The 19,915-nt window shown below is 36.8% G+C and overlaps 1 protein-coding gene across 1 annotated transcript in view; it reads right to left on the bottom strand.

Moving 5' to 3' along the window:
* The window catches only part of ISPD (isoprenoid synthase domain containing), a 118,759-nt gene that overhangs the window by 73,859 nt on the left and 24,985 nt on the right, over positions 1–19,915 (bottom strand). The window contains exons 3-4 of the mRNA XM_009326091.1: positions 10,435–10,539; positions 1,672–1,717 (exon numbers count right to left, since the gene is read on the bottom strand). Of these exons, the coding sequence (XP_009324366.1) occupies positions 1,672–1,717; positions 10,435–10,539 (151 nt within the window). The remainder of the gene's footprint in view (positions 1–1,671; positions 1,718–10,434; positions 10,540–19,915) is intronic.

Raw genomic sequence — 19,915 nt, 5'->3', positions numbered from 1 at the left:
AGGGGGGAGTGAGCGAGCAGCTGTGTGGTGCTCAGTTGCCAACTGAGGTTAAACGACAACACTTGCTGACAGTGTGCTGCTTTGCCCTATCATTCAGATCATTAGTGAAGATTTTAACCAGCACTGACCCCTAGGGTAGACCACTAGTGACTGGGCTCCAACTGGACTTTACTGCTTGAGCCTGGCAGTTCATCCAGTTTCCAATCCACCTCACTGTCCACTTTTCTAGTCTGTACTTCATCAGTTTGTCAATGAGAATATCAAGGGAGAGAGTGTCAAAAGCCTTGCTGAAATCAAGACGAACCATATCCACTGCTCTCCTCTCATCCACCAAGCTAGTCAATTCATTGTAGAAGGCTATCGGGTTGGTCAGGCATAATTTCCCCTTTGTAAATTCATGCTGACTACTCCCAGCCACCTTCTTGTCTTTAATATGTTTGGAAATCCTAAGCTTGAAAGCTAGAGGAGTGTGGAACCTCGAAGAATCCTACTCAAGATTTTCAAAAATTCCAGGCCTCCAGCTATGGAGATGAGAGCCCATTCCCTATCAAAACCAGAACTTCCAAGATTTCCCAGCCCTATCACCTTGATATGTGCCTGAAACATTTAGTCAGGTAGTTCTAGCAATACATATAATATGCAATATTTGCCCACTGTAATAACCAGAAGCTTCAAACTTGTTGCATTCCTGGAGGTCTAGAGAAGCAGCATGCAGAATACCACAGTGATATCTAAGCTCTGTTGAAGCTTTCTAGCTTGTCTACAGTGACAGAGCTGATCTCGGCATGGTCTAATTTACCCAAACCAGAAGCTAAGACAATACTGGATCTTGTAACAGGTGAGCCACCAAAGCGAACAACTAGCCACTCACTAACCATGCCCTAACAGGACATGGGTTTTGCTCTTAAATAGGAACCATACTCTTTTCTCTGGAAAGTTATTTTTAATCCAAAGGGAAGTCCCTTTCTCTTCATCAGTTTCTGGGCTTTTATGCCTCAGTTCTCAACAAGAAGTCAAGCAAGAGTCCCCCGAATCAGTGCCTATCAGTTTACATTAACCATCTGTGTGCTCATTGTACAGTACTTAAGAGTTCTTCCTTTCTACACTGTTTTTAGATTGAGTTAGTCTAGATAAAGACTAAACCTAGTCTTTACATTAAACTGCTACGAAACCACTGTTACCAGTACAGGAAAAGGTTAAAAACTGGTTCAACAAAGTACTTACAAATTAATGGAATACCTCAATATCATATAATTGCTCTATCAATTTAGGTAACAAGTTGCTGTATGTAAAAGAGTGAAGAGCCCTAAAGAGTTAATATTTAATTTTCAGTCTATTACTTAGATTAGAAAGATGGAACATATTCAGAATTGAACTGCAAATGAAAGAAAAAATTTGTTTATTCCTTATAAAGCCATTTTAAGCCAAAATTAATCTTTGTTTGACTTTGTAATACACACAGCTTTTTATAAAGTTCTCTATTCTAAGAGAAGTAAATAAAGGTAAATAATGCATAATGTAAGTATTCCAGTGAGCAAGATAAAACAACTTGTCTAAGCACATTTTATTCAACATAAAACTTTTCTTAAAGTCATTTCAAACTATAGCACACAAGATTCTTAATTAGACCCAGGAATATGCAAACTGACAGCCACAAGGACAAACACATACCCTTAATAATCGATTCAGCTGCATACAGATCCCGCTTGTAGGTCACCTAAAGGACAGACAAGCCTCATTAGATTTAACACAGCAGGAAGGAATGTAAAACCAATAAAACAATGCCCTGAAGGCAATTCTTTACATTTGAAATACCATAAACAAATGATATTGTCAATTTCTTAATTCTGGTAAAATATCACTGGCAAGTCATGAGAACAGAAGTTGCAGAAATTACCGGAGACTTGAGAGAAACCTTTTTTAAAATATTTAGATCTGCTTAGAAGTCATTTGAAACCTAAAATTATTTTTAACCCTTTGAAGAATCATAAAAACATGATATTGCATCTATTTTCACACATCCATTCTACTCTATAATTTTATCGTGAAATACATTCTTTTTTTTTGTAGGACTTGTGATCATAAAAATGACAGTCAGGGAGAAGCCTCGTTATTTCTTTTACTAATATAGGTACTTTCCAGTAGTGCAAGACTATTACTGTTAATGAGAGTCCAATTAATCAGTGGGAGTCGGTGAGACTATAGTAACTTTCAGAGGATTAAAAGCCATCAAGATCTTCCTGAAGACATTAATCAGATCAAGTTAGATGGACAATAAGATGCTGAATATTTACTTGGTACTTGCAAAAAACAGCTTTCATAGCTGCCTTTGTAGCCTCATGGTGGTTGACAGTCCCAATATTAGGCTTTTCAAATAAAATAACAAAAAACTGAAGACAGCATCTAACCAAGACATTAACAGTCTTTACTAGCAATGTCTTCGCAATGACATGCAGTGACATGAACTGATATAAGAATAACTTCTAAATATTTGCCTTTGTTTTTACTGTAACTTCCTTTTATGTTAAATAAAATATTACTGATTTTCTGCATTTGTTTCTCTAGAGTCTGAATAATTTTTCTCTTTCTTTTTGAAATGGACTGAATAGGATTCCAAAAGCTTTAGTGCTGTGAAGTAAATCTTACAGCAAAAACACACCATTGTAGATATCAGATTTTAACATAAGGATTCTTGTAACTTCTTTCCTTTCCATCTCAAATTAAGCTGTGTATTATAGTCAGAAACAGATGAAAAATATTACCTTTCTCATTACTCATCATTTCTCCAAGGAATTATATTCTTTTAAAATTAAAAATTAACTTACTCCCCTACAGCTTGTCCTGCAGGAGAAGCAGCCAGAGAATGAATCTAGCCTAAGAAACCTTAAGTGTCTGAGTTTACATACTGTTGGGAAGAATCAGTGTCTTGAATTTAAAGGTTAAAGAATTATTGAGTGACCAATTTTGTTGCAAGGTTTCTTTCTAATTACCTGTTTCTAGAGGGCTTTCATACTGAACTTTCAGTAAACCTGTAACAGATTACCATCTAAAGACCTTTCAAGAAACAAGACTATCTAAGCTCTGTCAAAAGTGGTCTCAGTTACTCTAAGGTTCACAATCTCCTTGAGATGCAAAAGTATTTAAATAGTCCAAGTTTAAAAAGAACTTACTTCATAAAGTAGGCCCAGTCTTCAAGAAAACAGCACAGAAGAATAAAAAATTAAGTACGAACCTTTAAAATCACTTCTAAAATTCTGAGCCAGACATCAGCAAATACTTTTTAGGGTGGTTTCCTAGAGAAATAAATCATTTGAGACCATATCACACTATCCATATATATTTCCTTCATAATCTTTGATCCTATAAGCTAATTTCAGATACAAGCTCCTATAAGCTTTATGAAAATAGTAAAGTTGACAGAGAGAAAAACCCTGCCAGCTACCACAGGTGACCACCGCTTACCAGTTGGGGGGGGGAGGGATTTTCTACACCTCTTTCAGTGTTGAATGAGATGCTAAATCCAACCAAAGTTTCTCTTAAGGAATGGATATGCATAATGTCTCTGGATTTTCTTGTATTGATTAAGAGGTGTTCTTGCAATTTAGATGAGACTTACTTAAAACGCAGGCAACCATGACAGAGACACCCTTTGGTTTAATTCTAACCATTGATTGGTTTAGTATGAATTTGTTTTAAACAACTTTTAAGGCTAGTCAACACAACAGCTTATTGTTCTGAGCAGCTATACTGCTTTATCTCTAGTACACCAAAGTGAATTTGCATTCTAGGCTCACACCAGCCAGCAGCAATTCAGATCTAGCCAAATCAACCAGGAAGAATACTTTAACTGCCACTCTATACCAGAAAGTAAGATGGTACTCTCCACTCTTGCAGCCCAGATGAGGAGCAAAAATCACAGTGGAAAAAGAATAAACAAGAAAAGTGACACACAGGAATATTCTCTCACTTTGCAGAAGAGAGACCTTCTACCTCATCCATTTCTGTTTTTTTTATATCACATTACTAAGCTAAATCTCTACAGACTTATCAAATTGCCATTTAATTCTCTTTTTCGTGCTTTTCTCTGAACCTCCTCCATTCATCAACAGTTGCACAGAGCTTGAGTCCAGATTTGACCGTAGTATTCTAGATGCACTTGTAGTACTAGAACATCTCTTTTCTAATTTCATATTCTTGTTTCTATATCCATGGCTGACAAGGTTATTTTGCCCACAGTGGAAACTTGCTGTCCTCTGTGATTCCTACACCACTTTCAAAGTCACTGCCTTCCTAGAACAATTCTTTAAATATGGCCTATACTTTTTTGTTTTTAAAAACACTTCTTTATATTTGGCCACAATGAAAAGCATACCTTTTGTTTAAATTGTTTGCCAAGCAATCCATATCAATAGGTTACTTCTGATCAATTATATTTTTTATTTAAAAATCCTTAAATCTTTGTGTTGTCTGCAAACTTTATCAGACAAATGTTAAATAGCTTAGAGACAATAACAGTTTCTGCAGAACTGTACCTGGTGAGAATTCTCTTTTGAAATATATCACTCATCCAATTTTTAATCTATTTAATGAGGACTAGTACAATTACAGTCATCCTATTTTTAATTAAGATGCCATGTAGTAACAAGTCAAACTTCTGCCAACCATATATTGTATCAGCACTACCATCTTTACCAGCCAAGACTACAATCTTATAAAAAAAGGTTTGAAGTCAATTTCACAAAATAAGTAAATTCCATGTTGGTTGACATTAGTTACATTAGTCCCTTAACTCTTTATTAATCAAGTTCTGCTTGTAGCAGTGCATCCTTTTGTTTTGTTGGTTAATATCGAACTCACAGGCTTCTAATCACTCTCTTCATATGACAACACTAATTTTCATTTTGTCCTCTTGAGCATCTAGTGTTCCAAGATTTTCTGAACATTGTTGCTGCAGTCCAGAATATCGCTAGGCCAAATACTAAAACTCAACACAAACACCTCACTATCACAGAACATGAAACCATCATCTGGTTATTTGGCAAAGGCAGAATAGTCTGACTTACTAAACATTTCTCTACTTTTCTGTACAGCAAGCTATCTACTATATCTATTTAGTAAAGTCTAAAAATCATCTGACAAGGGTTTATTTGTTTTCCTGTGTGCCCTTCTCTCTCAACTGTCAGACTGCAACTTCTCACTACCTAGGAAGATGCTTTTAGAAGTTCCCCAAAGTTGTTCCCATTTAATGTTTAAAAGTCTTCTTCAAACTGATTTAGCTTGATGAACATTTCAGATTTACAAAACTGTATGTTAAATGCAAAATATAAAACTCTTTACCAAACACAATAAAGTTATGATCACGCATATACAAAATGCACTACATTTTAGTTTCATGAAGTATTTCCTTCTGTTATACTAAGGTATCATACAGATCTCCTTTGTATGGGATATTTTTTCAGGATTAGAAAATAACCTGTTGTTTTTAGAAATGGTGAGGATTTTTCACACTATCAGCGTTGTCTTTAAAAATGTATCAATCTTAAAAGTGTTCTTACAATGCAGTTTTCATCTGCATTACACACACACGTATACATTAGACTCCAACAATTACATTCTGTTACATGATTTTATACTTTATTTAAGAGGATATTGCCCCAGAACATTTAAGGTCATTTGGTTTCAAAGGTGTCAAGCACAAAGAAACTGAAAATGTGGTGTTGATAGTGTCATTCTGTTTCCTTTATGGCAGCCGGATCCTAAATATCTTATAAATAGTAATATAATAACTACATTTATAATAGAACTTATAAATATTTATAACACTGAAGTAATTTGAATGTTCCTGCCTGGTTGTTGCCACTACAAACAACCACCTTAATTTTGTATTTTGTTACCAGAAAGTAAGCAAACTCTCTCTTGCTTTAGCTCCAATGGTAAGTGACTTCGAAACGTTACTTTTTCTAATGCACTGTAAGTAGACAGCGCTCAGGTAGAATAATCAGAGTTAATTCAAGAAAACGATATATATGCACACATAAGTAACTTTTTCCCACTGCTTTGAGTCATTTAATGTTATGTAGGTTGTGCACCTAATAAATAAACTGAATTCTTACAAATATCAGATTACTCGTCAAAGATTCAAGGATGAAACTGGTTTGTAATACTTGGACTTTAGAAACTGTTCTCCACTTGTTAATTGATTGCAGTTTTTCTGTTAGACATCCTCTGAAACCTCAACTGAACAATGATTATTTATTTCAGTTCTCATTTATCCGGATAGAATATCTTTTTCTCTCTTGTTGAAAAAATAAGACTGGGGCCATTGGGAGCACATCAGTTCCTGGCACACGAAATGTAATTTATCTCAGCATTGAAAAGCCTTACAGAAAAAAACCAAGAACATATTACAAATCACATTATTAGGACAGCTAATAATGTAATTATTAGCTGTAATTATCTTTTTGCTTCTGAAAGCTGCAAAAAGCAGCAGTAACAAACAGCAATAGCTCCTAACCATTTTGTAGGCAAGCATCACTTGAGAAAATTGGCAGTCTTCTGCACTTCATCAAACTGCACAGACTGAGCATGAGTGCTCTCTTCAATGGTACTGCTCCAGGTCACCTGCCAAACACCCCGATACAGAGAGTGACCAATACCAGGGTGCTATTCAAGCAGAAAGGAGCTGTCTTCCTCCGTAGCCTCTAATCTGATATGACTACTTGCTGCAGAAGCAATTTACTACTTTACAGACCTCGTCATTTTTATGCCTTTGAATGTCTTCACAAACCACAGAAGACACCAATGACTTCTAGCTACAAAATAAGACAGCAAATAGGATATGAGAAGGTATAGGAACTTTAATGACATGGCACCAGCATCTTTGTGTATACTATATATAGCATATTCACTGCTCTGCACTGCCTGCAGCACAGTATCTGCACATAAACAGGTGTTGTTGCTACCGTCCCACACAGCACAATATTGTCAACACTGAAACTCTGTGGTGGGTTGACCCTGGCTGGATGTCAGGTCAGCAGCCCATCAAAGCTGCTCTATCACTCCCCCTCCTCAGCTGGGCAGGGGACAGAAAATAAAACAAAAGGCTCATGGGTTGAGATAAGGACAGGGAGAGATTATTCACCAATTACCATCACAGGCAAAACAGACTTAACTCAGGGAAATTAATTTAATTTATTGCCAATCAAAATCAGAGTAGGGTAATGAGAAATAAAACCAAATCTTAAAACACCTTCCCCCCCACCCCTCTCCTCTTCCCTGGCTCAACTTCATTCCCGATTTCTCTACCTCCTCTCCTGAGCAGTGCAGGGGGACGAGGAATGGGGGTTGCAGTCAGTTCATCACACGTTGTTTCTGCCACCCCTTCCTCCTCACACTCTTCCCCTACTCCAGCATGGGGTCCCTCCCATGGGACAGTCCTCCATGAACTTCAACATGAGTCCTTCTCACAGGCTGCAGTTCTTCACAAACTGCTCCACGGGGTGCAGTCCTTCAGGAACAGACTGCTTGAGCATAGGTCCAAAGTCTTGCCAGCAAACCTGCTCCAGTGAGGGCTCCTCTCCACAGTGTCACAGCCTCCTTTGGGCACATCCACCTGCTCCGGCATAGGGTCCTCCACGGGCTGCAGGTAGATATCTGCTCCACTGTTAACCTCCATGGGCTGCAGGGGGACAGCCTGCCTCACCACGGTCTTCACCACAGGCTGCAGGGGAATCTCTGCTCTGGTGCCTGGAGCACCTCCTCCCCCTCCTTCTTCACTGACCTTGGTGTCTGCATACTTGTTTCTCTCACATATTCTCACTCCTCTCTCTGCAGCTGTTGTCCAGAGGTTTTTTTTTCTTCTTCCTCCTTAAATATGTTATCATAGAGGCGCTACCACTATCACTGATTGGCTCAGCCTTGGCCAGCAGTGGGTCCATCTTGGAGCCAGCTGGCATTGGCTTCTAGCAGCTTCTCAAAGAAGCCACCCCTGTAGCCCTCTCTGCTACCAAAACCTTGCCACACAAACCAAATGGACTCTTTCACCTGGTACACAGTGTTTTCAGCTTTTCTACCTGAATCTCCTTCTCCATGATATTATCCGGTATACCACCAGCTAAAAAAGTTCTCTGTCCAATATCTGAGCACCTACAAGGAATTGACTCTTCATGTGTTATCATTTTCCATGTGTTTACAGGCCTCTTTAAAGGCCAGTGGTACTGCAATGGGTCCCACAGGCTAGAAAGTTAACAGCATCAGGATTTCATTTCACCAACAATGTTGGAGCGGCACTAACATTTCAACAGTTCTCTTTTAAAACAGCTCAAGTTTGAAGTATAAGTGGGGGCTGGTTACTAGTGCTGTTCTTCGGGGGCTGATACTGGGGACAATACTGTCTAATATCTCTATTAATAACCTGGGAAAGGGGAAATACCCTCAGCAAACTAGATGACAACAAATGTAAGTATTCAATATGCTCAAGGGTGCAACACTCATTTAGAGGGATCCTGAAAAGCTGGAGAAAGGGGCTAACAGAAACGTTGTGAAATATAACAAACACAAATACAGCATCCTGCATCTGGGACAGAATAACCCGGTGCAGCAGTCCATACTGATACCAAAATATAGAAAACAGCTTTGCAGAAAAGGACCTTCTGGACAAGCTGAGCACGAGTCAGCAGTGCGTAGCAGTGCAGAAGAGGAGTCCAACTGACTGGGCTGTATTAGTACGGAAGTAGACTCCATTACAGGGAATACAGGGCTTATTCCCCTGTATTCGGCACTTTTGAGAACACACCAGAGGACTGTTTTCTAGTTTTGGGCTCCCCAGTATAACGCAATGAGGACAGGAGAAAGCCCAGCAGAGGGCTGCTGAGACGGTGCGAGAACTTGGTTTGTTCAGCCCAAATAACAGAAGATGAAGGGTGGGGAAGGGTCATAATTAATGGCCATAAAGAGTGAACTGGACTTTTCTTGCAGGTCTTTCTGTTGGCCTTTCATCCTTTCCAGTGCAACAGGCAGCAAGGGAAATGCTCACCAAATATTATGAAAAAAGTCTCTTCCATACGGGGAGATATGCATTGGAATTGTTTTCCCCAGAGAGCCTGTGAAATCTCCATTCTTGGAGATACTCAAAACTCAACTGGACAAGGCCCTGCACAGCCTAATTTAACTGGCCCCACTTTCAGCAAGGTGTTGGACCAGATGACATCTAGATATTTCCTTCCGGCTTAATTATTCTGTCATTCCAGGTCAAAAGACTACATTTCATCTGCTGGGCATCAGTAGTATCTACAGATAGTAAAGAACTAAATAAACATTATAAAGAACTAAACGAACATTATGGGTGTATTTTGTTACTCTTCATGTAAGTACCATGCTTTGCAATAAGAACAATGAAACCATCCAAAAAGTGATGTAATGCAAATATGCATAACATAATCTGTCCCTTAGAAGGCTGAATAGGAAAACAGACAACACATTGTTTCAGAAAGACTATGTCCCCAGAAAGATATTGAAAGAAGTTGCTGTATGCAACCAACACAAGTAAATTTTGCTGCTAAATTGCACAGGAAATTTGTGCTGCAGATTCAGGAAATTACCTTTCTGTGTAAGATTTATTGTCGTATTATTAGAAATCGTGTCCCATTGGAGGAAATTTACTGTCAAAAGACAGATGGAGTGACTTGAGCTGCTTCCAGATCCTTCAATGTGGTAATGAATAAAATAAAAAAAAAAAAGAGGAAACACTTAAAAATTGCATGACATGACAGTTACTGAGAAAGAATAATGTACCACCATCCAATGGGTGGTGGTATCCCAATCCCAATGAAATGGGATACTTTTAAGCAGCAAGGACATATCCTTTGGCACCTGTACACACCTGCTTTGTCAGTCGTCAAGAACCTACAGATTATTAGACAAGGTGAATGATGTTTGAAAATTTTAAAAGATTGTTTGAAGATGTCTTAAACATTGCAGTGTTACTGAATGTAATGAACGGCTCTAAAAATCAAAAACTGTTGTTAGCCAGGTATTTGGCGTCAGAGAAAAAGTGATGTCCTCATAGAAAAAGTGGAGGAAAATAGACAAGAGATATAGAAATAGCAGGAGAAAGCTCATCTCAAAGAAAGTTCTTAGTTTTAGAGATTATGGATTTATAGTTTTACAGTTTCTCAGGTTATTCAAGTACCTAGTTAGTTTTCCTACTTCCAGATAAATACTGTCTTCATTGGTTATCTTAGGTAACATCTGTCCAAGTCTGTCTACAACAATGAGCTCTAAAAAAAGCTCTTGATAATCCCAAAACAATTCTGAAATTTGGAAGAGAAAAACCTAACTATTACAACTGAAAACACATCTGAATTTTTACAGTAGTATGCAAATTTTATTAATTTTAAAAGACATGTAAAAAATAGAGATTATTATTGCCTTTACCTTCCAGAGGTCAGCTGTTCCTTCAACAAGTTTGGCACTTGTGTTACAGTATTTCAGAGCCAGATGCAAACATTCAGTTCCATAATCCAGGTCATAGTCTGTACACTGTAGTAATTAAAAAAGTATTCTTAATTAGTCACAAAGAAATCATACTTTTAAGCAACAACAGATTTTCTTTCATTGATTAAACCTTACATCTCAACGGTCCTGTCCAGAATAATACATGTTGTATTAGGTAGGTAGGTTCAGAATGGATCAGAAATAAAACCCTTCCAAAAGCTTCTGCCAAATTCTAGCTACCCAGCAAAGCGTTAAAGAAGTAAATAAACACTTTATATCTACAAATTAATTCAGTTAGGTGCTGCGAGTATCTTGCTACACCTTTATGTCGTTAACTAAATCAATGAGAAGTTACATGTATAAAAAAAATTTTTGTTGGAGTTGAGGCCTCACCAAAAGAAATCATCAACCTTCTAGTGACAAACTTTTAGAGTATGGGAACAAGTTAAGAAATTGTAGAAGCATGACTCTTCAAATGCCTTGTCTGTTTTGGTTTTTGCAGCATCAAAAAAGGATGGTAGTAACTAAGAACCTCTGTATTCCTTACATGTTTCCTTTTATATTTTTCTCCAGTTATCTGCATACAAAATAGCAGTTTCATGCTGCTCCATGAACATTCCAGATTAAAAAAAAAAAATCAACAAAAACCCGAAAAAGCTTGTCCACTTTTTATTCATCTAGAAGAGGCATTCTTCTCTCAACATACCCTTCCCAAGCAGTTTGGCCTCCTATAGTTAGTGATTATAAGAATCATATTAATGGAAAACTGAGTAGGGAGCAGAATCTCTCGAGCCAAAACACAGGTAGGTACAAAAGCAGGAACTGGGAGCTTATCAGACAGGACTACCTCAAGATGAATTGGCCTGATTAAGATAAGAAAGTTCTAGTCTATTTTCATATTGCTAAATTACCAATCCATCCAGAAACATGAATTACATGTAAGAAGGAAGGCTAATTTAAGATAGCAAAAATATACATTTTTATGAATGACCCTAAGACCACAGTCTGGCTACCGCAGTATCCAGTCTCTAGTAGAGGTTGACAGTGGATAGTCAAGGATAAGTAAATAAGAACAAGTCAACCGTATCTTCTTACTTTCTGAGAATACTCCCTTGGCCTCATACAAAGCTATTATCCCAGCTTAGGAAATCCCTAAATTAAGGAGTCCCCAAGGGACACATTGAACCAGAAATGACTGCCTTAACAGTCCTCAGTGAATTACAGGAATCCTGAATTCACCCAATTACTTTTTTAATAGCAGTATTATTTTTTTTTAGCACCTGCATCAGGGAGCATCTGATTCATCATGTGCTCTGTTATTCTGACACAAAAGGGAGTGCAAAACCACCTTCTCAGCCCTTCAAAATGCTCCACCACATCTCTTCCCTCATCTTTCCACAGGTAAAGAGATCAATATCTATTCAGTCATTTCATGTGTGGAGGCTACTTCAAAACTTTCATCAACCCTTTTGCCTTCCTTTACATTTATTTACACTCACCTATCAATTTTATCATAACATCCTTCCACAAACCTTCTTAGTCAGCCCTCATCTCTACTACCCAGTAAAAAAAAAAAAAAGGGTATCTCCACTTCCTGCTCCAAATAATTTATGACAAAATGAACTGCACAGGTCCCAGCACAGATCTTCACAAAACTGCACTGGTGATTTACTGCTATGAAAACTGGTCATGCACTTTACCTTGTTTCTTATCTTCTAACAAATAATCTACTTCGGTAAGTCTTTACTCTTATCCCGAATCTGTTCAGGTTCCTTAAAAAAACCTTTGGTAAAAGTTTCAGTGAAACATCTTATTATACAAATAGGCTGTTATCAGCTTCAGCAACCTCAAACAAGATGCCAGTTAACTCTGTAAAAAAAGACAATTAGCTCTGCAATGCGTAAGCTTTCCTTTACAAAAGCTGAAATAACCCTTCCACTGTGTCAAGTTTATCTGTGTGTCTATAAATTCATGTTTCAAATAAAATGCGACAGTCCAGATACTGTGCTCAGTAACTCAGTCTTCTCCAGGATTCAAGAATTCAAAATTGTCAAGAATGCAAAAGTCTAAGTGGTTAAAGAAGATCCAAATGAGTGCTGCAATACAACTTGACTTCTTATAATTTCCTCAAGAAGTTTAATAAAAAAGATGAAGAAAATTTTTAGTTTCTATTCTTGTTTTATAATGCATCAGTGAAATTCAAGGAATTCATCAGCATTATATATCTGAATTGTATTACTAACACACACAGATGTCTTAAAATCATAGTTATCACTTCTATATTATTTAAATTAGTAATTTTTGTCATTTTAGTTTGTCATGACTGCGATCAAAAAGAAGATCCTTTTACACAGCCCACTTAGAAAAGTAATTTAAGTGTTAAACTTCTCCACAGAAGTTTTTAAGTGCTTTGACTAACAAAATGACAGACTTCTTTCAGAATACTAAAAGAAAAAAGGGGTTTCAAAAAGACACTTCAGAATATTTTTAAATTAAGCAGAAATTATTTATATTCTTTAATTAATCAAGATACAAAAAAGGTCAACAGAAAATATAAAGGAATAGGGAACTCTAGCTCCAAAGTATGGAAAAATTGAGTGATCTCTTGAGTAAAGAGGTCCAGAGATAAATTGCCAATGAAGCCAGAAGTGGCCTAGTAACTTTCAATTCCAAATATTTACTACCAAAATGTTTCCTTTTTTTGTTTTGAAGGAAAATTTTCTGGTAGAATGCAAACTATTTTCTACTAATGTAAATAACATACAGATCAAAAAAAACCCATGTTTTTCATTTTGCCTCAGAATGAAAAAGGAATTTCAGGAAAATTTATGTGAAAAAATTTACTTTGAATTAAAATTAAGTTACATTTTTAAATATATGGGTAACAAATGATACTAGGACAAGACTAAGCAATTCCAACTTTTTAGCAAAGCAGTAATTACAGATAATTAGCAGGGAGTGGAGAAGTTCCATAAACGGGCTAAAGCATCTTGAGGGTATTGCTGGCTTCAAGGGATGAAATATGACACAAAGCAAAGTATTAATTAAAAACGTATTTCACTAACACTTGTACATCATGACATTTACCGCTCATTATCTGTAATTGTTTAAACCTAAACATATTGTCACAGTGTACTCTTCTGCAAGTCTGATACTTCCATTTCATTGTTCTCCTCTGACATCAATGTATCAGCTCAAGACCAGCTTAGTTTATATATTATCCATACACTAAACAGCTCCACAAGTGAAATTTTAAATCCATATTTAAGGTGCAGAATTTGAAAGCTTCTGTATTGCTCTAAGAAATTGAGTTAAATTAAGCACTATCAGGGAGTGCCTATAATAAAAAAGTTGTAGAATATCTATGAGGAAAACTTACTGACCCAGGCATGCAAACATTCTCATCCTAATTCTTCTGCATATATTTCACTGCACATCTAGAGCCAGTTTGCATTACCACAATCTGTTTAAAATTCTTACTATTTCTGAAGTCTCTTTTTGACTGAAAGGCTTTTTAAACAAAGTTTGACAGAGTACAGTTAACTGAACTTGACATGCACACATAGCTTTGTGAAACAATAGACAGTTTCAGATTTGAAATGGTGGAAACAGCTGGAAATATTGGCACAAAACATATCCACAAAAGAAAGAAAACAGATTAGTTTAGCTCTTTAAATGACACAGAAGGAAATAGGTTATTTAAAAATGCTTTTGAACTGTTGAATATTCAAAGGCATTCTAATAGGTAGTTTTGGGGACTGACTTTTTTGTGGGTGGTTTTTTGTTTGTTTTCCAAGAGGAGATGTTTGAATAAAGTGTTATGGGTGGAGTGAGATCCAGGTTTTAGCATGACACCAACTCTTCTTCCCCTGCCCCCTAGATCAGTTTGAAAATATTTTGATAAATAATATTTCTTCCTAAAATGCAAGCTATACTGTTGTTGCTTAGCCGTAAACATAGAACAAAGGGTTAGAGAAAAGAGCAGCTATGCAGCCTGTATCTCCTTAGTACTTACTAATAGTCCATAAGCTAACTTGTTTCCAATATAATACTTTGAACAAGTAAAATTATAAAGAAGCAGTATTTAACATTAACAATTGCTTTTACTGTTAACATGCACTATTTTACTGTATGATTATACAGAAAAAAGATTTTGAATGGATATATGGGAACCAGTAACCATACAGCAGAACCAACACATACAAGAAAGATTTTCGTTACAGCACTGTTTTTTTTTTTCCAATCATTCCTTAGTTTTGTAATAAGGAAACAAAGTCAATATTCTTTACGCATTAACTGAAAGAAAATCTTCAGATTTGCTCCTTTACACAGGTACCTTTAAAGCCTATACAGAGCCAGTCTTTTACACTTCTGTAACCATTGGCTGTGTCATCTTTAGTACTTTTTCCATTGTCAGCAGCAAGTGTCTCCATTTAACTTGCCCATGTACATCCATTCTATAACAATATCAGAACACTTGCAATTAAAATGCATAACTAATTAACAATAGCAGAGCTTTATGATTTTTCCAGATCCTTGCAAATCAACTTTCCACTGCTGAAGTGCCAGAGTACATCATGAACATTCATCATCAGGAACATTTTACTAAGTTAAAAAAGAAGCAGACACAAGCTCTTGCTCAACCTGAATTGGCCTATTTTTATCGTATTTTTATAAAGAATTTTTTTTTGCCATGTTCATTACCAAGGAAACCAAAAATGCTGAATCCAACAGTGGATTTGCAGCAAACACTCAGCCCACAGCAATATACCACAGCTAAATGAGAAATAACAGAAGCAGCAAACAGAAGGAGGAAACACGTGAATGAGGAAACTGGGATTAATGTGAGTTCAGATAAGCTCATCTCTGAAACAATTTCTACTGTAGTTAATTATTAAAACTGCTGTGACATACATCCAGATGCAGTAGTGCTTCACAGTGAAGAGAATAAAGATACAGCAATTTACTCTGTAACAGAATTAAGCAAGGCTGTTTTTCTACAGATCTGTATCTATATCCCAATGCCTTTCACTGCAGTAACTGCAAGTGCCCTCTCCATACATGCCATGATTTCCCTGCACTCTACTGTCAGATCCTCTGAATACTTCCTGACTGCCCACTGAAATATTTTGGTACTCAAGTTGCTTCTAAGTCCACTAAATACTCGTTAAAGAACTTACGCATTAGTTGGTTCCAAGATCCCATGCGCTAAAAGGTGTATGACCAAGAAAAACAGAAGATAACAGCTGAATTCACATTTCAGCCACGGAGCTGAAGACCTAAGAGCCTGAAGGCTCTGAGGCTCCAGCCTCCTCTCAGTGAAGGCATTCATTTGGGTTTCCCTCCTCCTCACACTCACTGATTTTTCAAAAACTATATAGGGACTTAACATCATTGAAACCTCTACACCTCCATCAATTTTGATTGAAATCATGATCTTAAGGGTCTTTTCCACCCTAAATGAGTCTATGATTCTATGAAATTGAACAAAATGTGCAATTAAAGGTTTAAAATATTATTGAGATAAGGGTTAAAAACAAGTAATGCTTTCAAGTATCTTTTTAATAGTAAAAGTTACAAATGAAAGAGTAATTTTGCTTCTTCCCTTTCTGGAATAAATGTCCTAGGTCAATGAACACAAGCCACACTGCCATCACCAGCAGCCATATTCTATACTCCTGCAGTAGGCATATAAGCTCCTCAGTCAAGTCAGCTATGCATTTTCTTCGTATTAGTCCTCTTTGAAAGCAGTTTATAATCTCTCTTTATGATCAGGCTGACAATTACTGTTCACTGTACACAACTTGTTCCTAGGCAGTAGGAGTCCCATAGGCAAGAATGCAGAGCGTGAACATGCAGTGTGGGCAACATGAAATTTGCTTTTCTTATCACTGTTTAAAGTTTTAGCTACTAGCCAAGCTTGGAGATAACTCCGCTCTTTTTTTTTCTTTAAACACAAATTTGCTTGAAAAACTGTCACAATATGTAAAAACAGAAACGCAGTGGGATTCAGAAATGCATATGGATGCAGAGAACAAATATTTAAAAGTTTGCAATTCTGAGCACAAATTAAACAAAATCATTGTGTAAGATCTAGGGACAAAATTTTTTATGTGGATATTTCTATCCATTTTGGACAGGTTCCTTCAACCTTCTTCTAAGCAACAAATCACACATGATTCTGTAACCAAAAGATAGGATCTATGACTAATGAGCTAGATTGAAACACCCTTGTTTTCAGTGCCCCATTCTATCAAAACCATTAAGAAAAAGCATCATTTACTTTGATTTAGATTCATCAAGGAATCACTACAACAAAAACACTGAAATAAGGTAACTAGACAATTAGAAAAGATACCCATTTTATTGACTGTCATTTTCTAGCTCTGACCTCAAAATGAAACAGAAGCTGAAGTGTAATCACAAGACTAGGCCCTAGCCTCAGCATCCTTAAGTGTGACTCTGGATAAAAGAAACAGAAAGATCAAGTTTTAAAATTATTTTAAGAAAGCGTAAGAGCTATCTTTTCTGTTCTTAAATCCATGCCTCAAGATTCTTGCAGATACCCTACAGGATTATTATAATAGCATTTGTATCATTGCCTCAAGTTGTGCCAGGAGAGGTTTAGATTGGATATTAGGAAAAATGTCTTCACCAAAAGGTTTCTCAAGCATTGGACCAGGCTGCCCAGAGAACTGGTTGAGTCACCATCCCTGGAGGTATTTCAAAGACGTGCAGACGTGGTGCTTAGGGACATGGCTTAGTGGTGGACTTGGCAGTGTTAGGTTAACGGTTGGACTCGATGATCTTAAAGGTCTATTCCAACCTAAACCATTCTATGATTAAAGCCTACTCTAAGTCTTAATCTTATTCTGGCTGCTACTGCTTCTGTCTCTGCAAAAGGAGAGGTCCAAACAAACTAATCACTCTGTAAAAGAAGTACATGTGCTCGACTTTACACCAAAATCATAAAAACACTAATACTATCATTTTGAAAAACCCTAATTCTGTTTGAAAGTTAGATGGAGAGCCCTAACCCCTACGTACCCAGAGTAATTAAGTCCTTCCAGACAATGAGGTCTGCTATGTTCTCCTAGACAAATCATGACCAACCTGTAAAGAGAGGGGAAAAAGTGCAGCTTTGCTATTAAGGAATAAAAACTTAATCAAGAATAACTGGACGTGCTTTGCTGAGGAAAGAAAGGTACCAGTAGGCACAAACAAGAAATGCCAAGGGTTGTATCTACATTACCAATTCAGTGTGCAGGACAGGTTCTTTTTGATCCAAGTCTTTCCTGCATCCCTACTCAGAATCATACAAGATGCACTTGACTGTGCTGCTGGAGAGCTCCAAGTCATTTTCCTTCTGGCAGAATCAAGGTGAAAGTCATATGCAAGGGCACTTGCTAAAGCACCATTTGCAGTGTGGACACAAGGTGCCCTAGCAGCCAGGACTCTGCATTCATTGCGTTCATATGACTGGCAACTGGGATGAATATCACTGCTGGTAAAGTCCTAGTTTACACATACAATCCCGAAACAATAACAGATCACCAAAAAAAGAAAAAAATCAAGCTTCAGTCTTTCTCTTTGTGCCACACCAGTACATATATTCCTAATATTACTCCAAAGTCCACACAAACTAGCATAATGAAAATGAGAATACAAACTAGGTGAGAATGAACAATGGTACTGGTATGAAGATAAAATACCTGATGGAACTAAGAGGTAGTTGTTAATCAGATTGACTTCATAAAACAGGCCCTGAGTAACCATAAGACAGCATTGATTTTTCTGATATCAGAAAAGGACACAGGAGTCATTTTGAGCAGGCAGCTGAACATGGAATTTCAGACCTCATGTACAATTTCAGCTTTTTAATAACTCATATTTTAGTTACAACATCAAGAAGAAATACGAATATTAATATTCTATGTGACAACAGTAGTAGTCAAAATACTGTGTTAGGACTCATTGTTTACACTTTAAAAAATTATCTTGTAAATTGGAAAAATACTTGGAAAAGAGTTATATGGACAAGAAAAAAAATCTTGTCCCCCCATAGAAAACTACAGCTTATTTAGGTTATTCTAAGAAACTGTAAAGTGATTGTTCACATTCTCCCAGTAAAGAGATTTCTAAATATATCAAGTTCTAAAATTAAGCAACCAACAGAGAATTTAATCACGCTTAGAAGCAGAGGTGAGCCAAATTCAGGCCAAGTTAAAATGCATATTTTATTTTTAAATTTTTTTGAACAGATAAGTAAATTGTTCCAAGAGTGAATAATCTTAAGAGAATCACCTCTTGAAGTTATGCAAGATCATAAATGGTCCTTTTCCTTGCCTTTCAATATACTAAACTGACAGTAGCTAAGAGATTAAAAGCTCTAGCATCACTACCTTGTTTTCTTCTTTGCTCTCTCAAAACAAGCAGCAGATGACAATTTAGATGGGTGGTCTCCCATATGCTGGATACAGTGATTCTCACTCATTATTCAGCATTTTTTGAGCCTGTGCCAAACGGGTGATTCTTGTGAATACAGTACACTTATCAGGGTAAATCCAGTTAACACTTACAACAATACTCATAGTCCAGTCTATTTTCCAACTTGAATAATTGCAGTGTGTCTCCCTAACATACATCCTCCAAATTATATCTGAAGACAAAATGCCTTCTCACTACTACAGAGATGCCAGATTTCACCCAGGGTGTGGCAGCTTTGCACCACTGCACCAAACAGTTCCAAGAGCTAACGTGAATTTGTGAAGTGCTTTGAGATCCTACAGGATGAGGAGTGCCATAAAATGGAAGTAATTATCCCATTAGCAAAAAACTTTTTATTTTTTTCTTATGCAAGGCATTAGAATTTCTCCAAACATTCTTGTGGCAGAAATTAATTAGGGCAAGGTGGGGATTCATACAATATCCTGGCTCTACCATTGCGCCAAAGAACTAATCAAGTACAGAGCTATCTAAACAAGCTTAGTTTTCTCAATAGACCACCAATCTAGCTTCAGGTTTTGAATAAATGAAAGCATTACTGACAAAATTCATTTAGTCTATTTATCCTGAAAAGAATTCTGTAGAATTGGGTAGGTTTTAAGGATAGGGAAATGGGGAAAAAAATATATATATTTATCCCTCTAAATCTCAGGACAAAGGTGCTAGGGTAAAAAGATGCCAGATGAAGTAACTGTAAAATGTCTTTGGAAAACATCTCAGAACTACAACCTAAAGATTGTACAAATTAAGATATTCATTTAGGTGAGGTTGACAACCCTGTATTTGAGCAACAGTGTGTGCATCAGCCTGAAGATGAATGAAGAAAGGCAGATCAAAATCCTCTGCAAAACTGCATTATTAAGAAGTTAGCTCCATTGCAATTTTGCATCAAAACCAAAAAAATTACCAATTTCCA

The sequence above is a fragment of the Pygoscelis adeliae genome, unplaced genomic scaffold (genome assembly GCF_000699105.1).
Source record: "Pygoscelis adeliae isolate BGI_AS28 unplaced genomic scaffold, ASM69910v1 Scaffold15, whole genome shotgun sequence".
Lineage (NCBI taxonomy): Eukaryota > Metazoa > Chordata > Aves > Sphenisciformes > Spheniscidae > Pygoscelis > Pygoscelis adeliae.
Note: the sequence above shows the minus strand (reverse complement) of the source record. Positions and strands in the feature narration are given on the sequence as shown.